The sequence below is a fragment of the Ambystoma mexicanum genome, chromosome 9 (assembly GCF_040938575.1).
Source record: "Ambystoma mexicanum isolate Mex_15411 chromosome 9, UKY_AmexF1_1, whole genome shotgun sequence".
NCBI lineage: Eukaryota > Metazoa > Chordata > Amphibia > Caudata > Ambystomatidae > Ambystoma > Ambystoma mexicanum.
The window spans coordinates 1395785258-1395797089 of record NC_090931.1 but is presented as its reverse complement, the minus strand read 5'-3'; the positions used below and the strand labels follow the sequence as shown (position 1 = coordinate 1395797089).

Here is an 11832-nt window from a genome sequence, read left to right as displayed (position 1 = left end):
ATTTAGCTCTCGGCCTTGCGGTAGTGTGTGTAGCATTAGCTAACCATAATTTCCCCATTTATGTCTCCACTCAATATGAAGGCGGAAGATTCTCCATCCGTGTCGTTATTGCAGTCATCAGCCACTTCAAGCGCCTATCGGGTAATCTTACTTAGCTATTCTGCCACTGACTTGTTTTAGGCATGTAAATCAATAGTTTTAATTTATCGTGTAATTATTTTACCTAATGGTACACCACAGTACTCGTCCTCTAGTCTTTGTTTTCAGTTATAATTATTGTTATCCAAAATAATGCAAGTACTGCCTTTCAGGGAGATGCTGAGGAGTCCAACGCATTGACGACAACCGTAGATGTCACTCAGATGCTCGAGGTACGTTTCCGGACAGTTCCATCGATGGAGATCATCAGATCTTGCATTCTTGTAGCGTGATTGTTACACACAATGTTTCTTTCGTTTTTAGCCATGTCCTTCTGTCGTCGCCCTCCTATGTGTCTTCTTTTTTCAATATTGTGTTCATTACTAATGAAAGTCCTATGTTTCAGGGAGTCGATGGAGCATTAGTCCAAGAAGAAGGGGGAGCATGCAGTTACGGGTCGGCGCAACAGCTTGCAGAAGTGTGCACCGCAGTTACAGCGTCCCTTGATGTTCTTATGCATTTCGAGGTATGGATACTGACAGTTCGATCAAGCGAGATCATATGACGTGATTACATCCGCTATACTTCCTTCTTTATTAACGCAAGTACTATGTTTCAGGGAGCTGACGGAGCTTCTTCTACAAGAACATCACCCCTAGTAGTTGATGCAGATCTCTGGGTGGTGACACTTCCAACGATGGAGCAAATCGAATCATATTTAGATATCCATTCTTTATTTTAGACAACTCATCAAAGATTGTGCAGGACTATTTAGATGAGCCGTTGACGCCTGCACAAAGTTTATGTTCTTTTTAACAAAATAGAAAACCATACTAATGCAATTACTGTGTTTCAGGGAGTTGCTGAAGCGTCATCTTCAATAATATCATCAATGGAAGTCTATGCGGAGCCCGAGGTATGGATCTTGACAGTTCCATCTAACTAGATCAACAATGCGTGAACTATTGTCGTTTGAATGTTCTACACAATGCGTTCATTGGTGTTTTGCTATTGAGATGTACGTATGGGTATTGGTCCCCAAGTACATTTTGTGTTTTCAATATTATTATACATACTAATGAAAGTTCTATGTTTCAGGGAGTCGATGGAGCATCAGTGAGTGATGGATGTGCTTATCATGAAAATATAGTAGTTGCAGCGCGAGAGGAAGTGGAGACCTGCACACACGAGTCGGAGCAACAGCGTCCAGATGTTGAAGTTCGAGGCAAGAAAGTTTCAAAGAAAAGAAAGCAAAAGAAGGTTAGTGTCCTGTTCACTATATTATGTTGTCTTTCACTGTCAATAGTTCAATACTGTAAGTTGTGTTTAAACTGAACATCCCTTTTCTATTCTGTCCTCTAGTTGCGAGTGGGTGTAAGAACTCGATCTACACAGACAGTGAAGCGAACGAGAGATGTTGCTTGTCAAACCTTTTGGCAGGGACTTCAGACTGGAGATGCATCGTGCCAATGGGAAGAATATGAATTGATTGACAACGGAGCTATACCACCACCAGCCATTGATAGTGAATGTCCTCCTGGTAGTTTGGATGCAGTCGGAGATCAATTCACAGAATCCACACCCGCAAAAAATAAGAGGGCGAGAAATTTGAAAACATTGTTTTTTTCTCCCATTTCCGGCCAAGGAACAGTTGTTGCAGAAGAGAGTGAAATGGACGACAATGAAACACCATCAATATCACTCAGCATAGCGGAAGACGATATCAGAGATTGTACCTTTCATGTGAGTGACATGTCCTCAACGTTACAGGCCGAACCAGCTGGGATGCAGAGTGACAGTATAAGGAAGGAGGCCAAATTCATTGTATTCGATAGCTGTTTGATGGATATTATTATGATGATGAAATGTGGGCATTGGGTTGGTGGAGAAGTATGTGGGGAGCCATTGATTAATGTGACTCGTGCAATTCGAGGCACTAACCTTAAAATACATGCCACCTGTACACAATATCATCCGTTCTCATGGTCTGCACAACCCATGCTGGGGCAACTGCCAGCAGGCAATCTACTTTGTGCAGCGGCCGCACTTTTTAGTGGTTCAAGTTTTAAAAAGTTACAGTATTTCTTTCAGTTTGTGGGAATCCATTTCATTGCGAAAACTCAGTTCTACAAATACCAAACCGATTATCTATTTCCAGCCATCAGCGAAGCATGGAGAATGGAAAAAATGTCAATGGAAAGTACATTCGCGGGCAAACGCTTCAGGCTAGCCGGTGATGGACAGTGCGACAGCCCAGGATTTTCAGCCAAGTACTGCACCTACCACTTTCAGGACATGGAAAGTAAGAAAATTGTGAGTTCGGTGGTCGTGCAGGTGTCACAAAGTACATCCTCAGTGGCCATGGAGAAAGTTGGCTTTGTAGCATCATTGCAAGAACTACAATCGCGGGGAATGGTGATCGACCTGATAGCCACGGACAGACACGTTTCAATTGCCAAGACAATGAGAGAAGAGTACAAAAATATAAATCACCAATTTGACGTATGGCATCTTGCAAAAACAATCAATAAGAAATTGTCGGCTGCAGGAAAAAAAAAAAATACGCAAGGTATTTCGCAGTGGTCCAAGTCAATCAGCAACCATCTTTGGTGGAGTTCAAAAACATGCGAAGGGTCGTTGGAAATTCTACTGGAAAAATGGCGGTCAGTAATGTTGCACTGCAGCAACGTACATCGATGGTCGACCAATGAACATTTCCACAAATGTGAACATGGCCATTTGTCCACAGAGGAGGCACGGAAGAAGAAGTGGTTGATTCCTTCATCACCCACTCACAAGGCCATTGAAAAGATTGTATTTGATAAAGCTATAACAAGAGATTTGAGGGGACTCACGGAATTCTGCCACACAGGAGATTTGGAGGTGTTCCACAATATGTGCCTAAAGTACAGGCCCAAAAGGTTGCATTTTGGCATGGAAGGCATGATCAATCGGACTCTTCTAGCGGTCTTGGCACATAACCACAATGTTGGCCGTCAACAAAGTAGGACGACCGGAACTTTAGGGAAGCTTCGCTACAATAAGGCCTTCACTAAAAGAAGTAAACAATGGGTGATCAAACCAGTGTTTGAGGATATGCAATATGAGTTTATTGAGAGACTTATCGTAGATGTCCTCGATAGGCACATACATGGAGTGTTGAACGAACCTATGCAGGGGACAACTGCATTGCCACCCAACATTGCCTCTGTTCCATGTCCACCTAAAGCAGAGCTCATTGAGAAATACACATCACGGTTTAAATGATTGTAATTTGATTGTCTGTTCTCTCGAATCTCCTCATGTTGCAGGCCCATTGCATACGTGTAGCTATGTATTAGGTGTAAATAAAAGTCATTGCTCAGTGTACATGCAATGTGTCTCTCCACCCTCGCCCCTCCCTTCACCGTGCAGTAGTGCGAACCACCCGTGTGTCACCTGTGACTTTGCTCTCAAGTCTCCTCATGTTGCAGGCCCATTGCATATGTGTAGCTATGTATTAGGTGTAAATAAAAGTCATTGCTCAGTGTACATGCAATGTGTCTCTCGAACCTTGTTGATTTGCGCATTAAATTATGTGTAGCTATGTATTAGGTGTAAATAAAAGTCATTGCTCAGTGTACATGCAATGTGTCTCTCGAACCTTGTTGATTTGCGCATTAAATTAACCAAACAGTAATATAAATCATTTTTACAAAAATTATAGAATGTTTCCGTATTACAAACACATTGCCGACCCATAGGGACAGTAAAAAAAAAAAAAAGGCACGCAGACAAGATGCCCTTACACTAACTGTAGCTAGCAAACTAGAAATGTCTGCTCGCTCACAGTGAAGGTCAGCTGCTTTGATGTTTTGCTCGGGTGGCGGAACGGCCCACGACCCAGTATAAGGCTCTATTGTGATTTGACCTTGACAGGCCGGGACCATCCCGAAAGACTAAGAAAAGATAATGAATAAAATTTCAGAAACGAAACGATGAGCCACGTTCATTAGAATAAGTAACCTCGGCATAGAAGGAGTGGTTTTTCGGTTCTGCCCTACACAGAGAGAAAATGGAAAATGCAAATATAATGTAAGTAACTTTTGATGAGTTTATACCGCAATTTAATTACTATACAGTGGCTTTATAGACGGGTTCAGTTGTACTTGTTCGTTCTATGTGGCATATTGTTTTCTACCCTTTCTTGAGAACCATCTCCGTTTACGGAAGCACCTCAAAACCTTCGACTTTGCTTCTGCTTTCTCTCTCCCTCTCCCCTGCTACAACTGGTCCACTGTCTGCGACCTCGGTCCTGGGCCCTTCCACTCTCCACCTGCACTGCCTCCCTGTCAAACCCCTGCACTGGGGGACTGTCTCAGTATCGTACAGCCCCCCCCCTTCCCAGCACTTGTTCTGCACTTACCTTGCACTTGCCACCAGCTGGCCCTATTTATTTATTATTTTATGCTACTTACCTTGTACTCCCCTCCCCCCCACTCCCTGCCTCGCCACGCCTTTAAACACTTGTGTACACCCAGTAGCGCTGTCATAACTATGAAATGAATCATTTTAATAAGGATCCGATGGTGAAACTAATTTCATTTTTTATGTTTTTAGGTACGTCGTTCACTACTGTCTGTGTCACGAGTACCAGACACCGGTGGACGGCTTCTACAGCCGCCAGTTGCTTCTCCGCGTGAACAACGTTACCACCCTGACCATTTTATGGGACGATCGCCAAGTACAAGTATGCCCTTACGCGGTACTAACGGTTAGATGCAACATGCCTACCGTTGTGGTGGCCTAGTGCCTCGTTGTTGGAACAGCCATGCGATTATCAGTGCGACCGAAGAGCTTATTGTTATCGTAAACCAACACCCGGTGTACTTCACACGGACATTGCTTCCCTCAAGACGCACTAATTTGGATCGAGAGCAAATAAAAATGCAAATCGCTGAATATTCTATAAACATTTGATGTCCAATAAATGTACTTTGCCAAATGTACAATCTTGCCGTTTGCTTTTAAACCACGGTTTCACATTCCGAATTGTGACGCTGTATTGTGAGATGCTCTAAGACCCGGTGTACTGCACACGGACATTGCTTGCCTCAAGACGCACTAATTTGGATCGAGAGCAAATAAAAATGCAAAACGCTGAATATTCTATAAACATTTGATGTCAAATAAATGTACTTTACCACATTTACAATCTTGCGGTTTGATTTCAAAGTACAGTTTCATATTCCGAATTGTGGCGCGCTGTTTTGTGAGCTGATCTGTGTTGATTTCCGGGGTCTGTGTGGAGTCGCGTAGAAGACGCCTGGGCGCGTTTGCCTACGCAGCACAGTAACGTCACGGGGAGAGGCGGGGAATATGAATGTTTTGATGAAGTCTGTTTCAGGGGCAGGGGATTTGATTTAGTGCCGCAAAGGCAGGTGAGCCAGGGCGATGCGGCAAGTGATAGGATTATCACAAAATGGCGGCTGATTTCGAGTGCTTTAATGGGCGAAAAGTCGGGTAAGGTCCATAGGAAAGTTTTCTACGATCTACCGATTTATGCTTACAAACACATGGCCGACCCCTAGGGACAATAAAAAAAAATTCCCGGAACTATCCTTTAAGTTCAAAAGTTCCCCTACAAGCAATGTTTAATATTTCAACTATATAGTGGAAAAGTGAAGAGCAAAACGAAGGCGAAATCGCCTTTACATTTTACTTTCCACTATGTTTGTGGAAAAGTGTAAATGCTTCCCACAATTAACGATTGCAGGAGGAATTTACAATTGAACCCTATCAGTCATTTCAACTAGTTTCCATCAGAAACCATTGCATTATCGCTAGCATGAAAATAACATTCCGGCACTGGAGGTAATGCAGAGACATTTGTCAGGTGGATTGAGAACAGCAGGCAGACATGTAAAGTTTGTCCTGCTCCACAACTCAGCCTGAGAAATTGTGGAGGAAAATGGCAGTACAAGTGTACTGCTACGTTTACTGTCATTTTTACCGATCTGCAGGATCTGCAAGATGACCCCCTTATAAGTTCTCATTTGATGTAGACCACATCTCATGCAGACAGCTGTCAAGCCAACTGCTATTTATGCATACCACATGACGTGACGACAGGCATTAAGAATCCGTTCCTAAGTGATAAGATTGCTGCCATAGACCATTATTTGAAGGACATGCCCGACAACTTGCAAATAATCTGAAAACATACTGCGCACATGTCTATTGAAATAACCATGACAGAGAGGATGGAATATACTATGAGGAGGTGGCCTGGTGAAGGCAGCAGCAGGCCACTTCTGCTGCAACCATTATCTGGCAGATGAAAGATCCAGGGAAAGCCATGTCCTATGTAGGAGCCTTGCTAGGAGATTACTGCCATGACAGGCGCCTCATGTAATCTAGAAAGCTAGGGACCTTGCTGAATACATTGTTTCCCAAATCAGGGAATTTCTCCTCACCCTCCTTCTACTTTCTTCACTCCACCTACTCTACCATCTTTCACTGCCTCTATCTCACATAACAACACAAAGGGCGTCCTTGCACTGCTGATGAAGGCTAACCCTGCCTGTGCTCCATCAGATCCTCTTGCACCTCAGCTTGTCAAACCTATTGCCCCTCTAGTGTTATCAGGTAATATTATCCCCACCAAAAATATCGCCATATATATGGTCGTCGGGAACGGCAATAGGCAATGTTTTTGGTGGGGATAATATTAGGAGCGGGGGTGTGCCCCGATCCTTTTAAAATAATACAGTGGTTGCGGTGGTGTCCCCCACAGGTTCCATGCATTAATATCGCCGTAGAAATATGGTGATATTTTTTGTATTGCGATATTTTTGCGGGGATATTAACACATGGAACCCCTGTAGGGGCCTCTCTCCTCACTAATCTCTTCAACCTGTCCTTCAACTCTGCTTGCTTTCCCTCTACTGTCAAAACGACCATGGTCATACCTCTCCTGAAAATGCAAGGTGCTGATCCAAACCTACTGACCAACTTTCGACCTGTGTCACTTCTTCCTCACTACTCTAAGGTGTTGGAAAGAGTAGCATTCAACCGCCTTACTAACTTCCTTGACACGCATTACATTTGTTACACACTTCAAGCGGGTTTCCTCTCCTGCCACTCAGCGGAAACTGCTCTCATGACTGTCTCCAACTTTATTGCCTCTGCTAAACATTCCAACTTATACTCTATCCTAATCCACCTCGACTTACCTTCTACCTTTGATATCGTCAATCACTCTGATCTCCTCAATACTCTCCCTCTGTGTGGGATTTGTGATCAAGCCCTTGCCTAGATTGAGTCCTTCCTGGGACCTCTTCAATTCTCAGTTTCCTGAAACAACACCTCTCAACTCGCTCTTCTTACTGTTGGTGTTCTGCAAGGCTCTGTCTTGGGCCCCCTGCTGTTCACACTGTAGACTTCTGCTCTGGGGGCCCTTATCTCCTCCTTTGGGTTCTGGTACGAAATCTTCACAGACGACACCCACATCATTTTCTCCTTTCCTGCACTCTCCACCCTATCTACCAAAATCTCAGACTGTCTCTCTGCTATTAAATACTGGATGGCTTCACAAGTCCTATGTTGAACTCCTCAAAAACAGAGGTACTTTTCTTTCCTGCCACACCCTCTCTCTCTTCTCCTCCCGTGCAGATCCAGTTCCTAACTGACCCAATTCCCTACTCCTCTTGGGATAGAAACCTTGGTGTCATCTACAACCCTTCACACACATTCCCTACCTTCATCTCTAAAACTGCAACAGTGGCTCACCTCAACCTCCTAAATATCAGGAGAATCAGGCACCTCCTTCCCTTCAAAACCACCAAACATCTCATAATCACTCTTATCTTCTCTACATTGGACTACCCTTCCAGTATCCTATTTGATCTTCCAAACTATGCATTCTGTCCCCTTGGCAAGATTATTAGCTTTGCTACCAGGGCTCTTTGAACTCCCTTGCTTCACCCCTACTTCCTCCTAGCGCAAGCAGGCTGGCTGGCTAGCTATGCAAAATAGGGACACATTCAAATGTGTCCTATTAGTGCATAAATCCATCCACATTAAGACTACGCTGTATCTATCCTGTTCTATCAACCCCTACAAATCCTCTCGCAGGCTTCGCTTTGCCTTCTCCGCCACCCTTGTGGCACCTCGTCCTCCTGCGCTTCCTCTCACTGGTTTATAGTGAAAAGAACGAAAAGAAAATATCGAATTTTTCAATACGTTTTTTTTTTCTCGAAATGGGGTGGGTTCCCCCCCTGGGTTCCCCCCCACCCCCCTTTTTTCATTTTTTTTTATTTTACCCCTTTTTTTTACTTACCTGACCCCAAAAATACATATAAATAAATAAATAAATAATTAGAGATTTTTTTGGGGGATATTTCTGTCATTCGATATTTTTTTTTCAACCTTTTGACTGACCACCCCTCTCACTTCTGCTCTTACACTCTTCTTGCTCTGCTTAATTGGAACAAACTCCCCTCTGCAATTCGAAACACGGTCCACATGGATGTATTCAAGAGCAAATTGAAAGACCACCTCCTCACTTCCGAGCTATCCTCCTGACTTATCTCTCCATCCTTACTACTTACACCTTCCCTCACTGCTAACCAGACTCATCCCTCTCTAATACCCATCACACTAGCACTTAATAGTTTGAGGCCACAGCTCATGCTTTGTTGACTAGACTTGTCCTATGTTTGTCCAATGTATTGTTCCCGGTATCTATCCAATAGAACCCTTTTCAAACCCAGTCATCATGCCACTCAAACGCTTCCCATTATAAGGGGCTCAATGCCTACTGTTATCTGCTATATTACCTTTTGCACGCTCCTTTGTGACCAAAAGAGCATGTTTCCCTGCATGTATGTATGCAAATAAGTGAAATAAATAAAGCTAGCAGACATGAACATGGAGTTAGCCTGATAAAGGGATCACTGCTGCAAAGTCCTCTGTTGTTGGCTTTTTTAAAGAAAGAAACCCCTGCATTGCTTGATTGTCTAACACGCTGTTCCTGCCTCTATTAAGCAGCAAAAAGATTATTCCACCGTTGAATTCTGTCTGGGAGAGAGAGTTGGATGTAGCTGGATCCCAGGCCAGAAGATTACAAACATGTATTGAAGAAGAAAAGACTGGATTATGTTATTAAACGATGGGATCAGTTAGACGGGGCAGTGTATACACATTACTATAGTTTATTCTGGAAGCTGGTGGCTAGGGGCTTGGATCATTCAGGAGGAAATAATGACACCCAAATCTCAGCGCTAGTGATATTGTGTTTAGTGTGCAGGAGCTCTCCAACAGCATATAAACTCTTACCTCTGGTAAAGCTGCCGGCAGACACGGTCTGCACTCAGACATTTTTAAATGGTTTGCAAGTTAGTGCCATCCTATTTCATATAATCTTTTTAACTCAATCAGTTAATCTCTTTTTTTCCCCCACTCGTGGACTAGGAGTTTGATAGTACCTATTTTTAGAAAAGGGCTCCATCTCTAACCTTAATTGCTATCGACCAATCTCTCTCTCTCTTGGACATATCAAGTAAAATCTTCACTAAATGTTTGCTGACAAGAGTAGAGGAGTGGGCTGTCTCACTAAACTTGTTGAATCCCTCAAGCAGATTCCGAAAAGGCATATGCACACTGGACAACAGCTTACTCCTGAACATTTGAATTGATAAACACTGTTCAGTTAGAGGGGGAAACTTATATGTAGCTTTTATTGATCTTGAGAAAGCCTTTCACTCTATCTCCAGGAAATGTCGAACCCTGCGTTTTTGTGCTACGTCAGATAATGGTTTAACAAATAAAGTGTGAAGCAAGTCTGCACATTTGCCATGGTATTATTTATACTGTTTTTCTCAGATTTTGATCCACCCCTACCCCGATGCCGGCATTAAGGCTAACTCCCATCGCTGCATGGTTCTCGCTGTGGGGCGCTCCAACATTCTGACGATACTGTCTTATTAGATCTGAGCTCTGGGGGACTGCAACAGGGGCTCATTTACGCAGGAGAATACTTCAGAGCCATGGCCTAAAGTTGGAAATGGCAAAAACCAAAGTAGTGTTATTTGGAAAGCGTAGAAATAGTTTTTCTTGATTTTTAAAGGGAGCGCACATTGAGTAGGTTGAGTTGTATTGCTTGCTGGGTCTGCTTTTCACAAGAAATGTGAAATGGACAAGGCACATAAAAATGATTGCCACTTAGGCAGCGGCTCGAGCTTAGGGGCCTCCTCAGATTTTAGAACATGTATGGTGCATGCTGGTTTGGCAAATATCTTAGGGCCTCATCACGAGTTGGCAGAGCAGGAAAATGGGTGGTGATGCTATTACCGCTGCATCTACCGCTCCTCCCAATCCCGTGTTCCGGGCCATTCACCTCCAGCTCTGAGCTGAACATGCCTTCTTCAAGGCAATTTTTGGCGCTATTACCGTTTCCGCTATTACCGCTAGCCGGTTTGGCGCCTCCCAACGCCACGTGGTCTCATTGGACCCAATGGGAATGGGGATTTGATTTACCGCCCCCCACGCAACTCGGGATCTGGTGCAAATTACATCGGACCGAGTTGCAGTAACGCTAATTGCGTTGGGTGCTATCCCAGCGGAATTAACACCGGGATACCGCCCAACTCATGATGACAGGGATACGTTTTGCATGCTCTGAGATCTGGGGTTATTCCAGCTGCTCTCAGATCAAGATAACCCAAAATAAAACTTTAAAAAATGACTAACTCTTCCACAAAGCACCCCTAATTGTGCAGTTCGCTTAGAATTGGAATTCCGCGCCTAGCATCTCAGGCGAGAGTAAGGTGTGAAGGCGTGCATGATGTTTTTTGAAGATTTAATCTGGCCTGTGCAGCAGAGAACAATGGGGCATGATTAGGAGCTGAGCAGACAAATATAGAAAACTCTACTATGACTGAAAACGTATGCTAGCTCATGCAAATACGCTGCAAAGGGCAGAAGATGGGTGTCCATGGCCTGGCTCAATCTGCTCCCTTTAAAAAGATCGAAAAGAATGGGACACGACCATGCTTGATACGAGCTGCACTTGTAATACTGGAGCTGTTGAGCAGCTTTGCCATTTTTTAAAAATGTTTTGTAAAATATTTTCTGATTTACATAGGAAATGTTTAAACCCTTATTTGAGGAGATTTAATATCAGGCTTTATCAGTATGTACTATTTTTTATAATGAATTGTAATGATATACATTTCAAGTACAGTTTACAAGAATGTGTAAAGGAGGCTCTCTCGAGATGGTTACATTTAATGCACTGTGCTTGTTAAATGTTGTCGGGGGTTACATTTTTGGGAGTTTGCAGTTTGGGCTTTTTTCTCTGTGCAGTTGTATGCTTTTATCTTTTGTTAATGGAGAAATACGATTTAATAAAGTTTGATTGATTGACAAGAGACTTTCCAGGAGTAGAGGGAAGAAAAACGCAAGTGACCGGTTTCGAGCCGGCCTCCATTTCGACATATGCCAACTCTAAATAAAAATGTCCAGCGACGGTGCTTTATGAACTAATGTTCAATTTTACATGATACCTGTAAATGTGCAGACTGGGACTACCATCCATACTGCATGGCCCGTCCTACAACTAGTAAAACTTTATATCATTGGCTAATGAAGCACTGAGGCTTAGTCCGGGGGTTTAGTAACTACGTTATTCACAGACAACAGCGAGAGCCAGAG

At 43.4% G+C, this 11832-nt stretch overlaps 1 protein-coding gene across 1 annotated transcript; it reads left to right on the top strand.

Annotated features, from left to right (window-relative positions):
- The first annotated feature begins 316 nt into the window (after positions 1-316).
- Positions 317-5325, top strand: LOC138489149 (uncharacterized). Its single transcript, XM_069616804.1, has 2 exons — positions 317-371; positions 545-5325. The coding sequence occupies exon 2, from the start codon at positions 1810-1812 to the stop codon at positions 3403-3405; it is 1596 nt and encodes a 531-aa protein (XP_069472905.1). The 5' UTR covers positions 317-371; positions 545-1809; the 3' UTR covers positions 3406-5325.
- The last annotated feature ends 6507 nt before the right edge of the window (positions 5326-11832 follow it).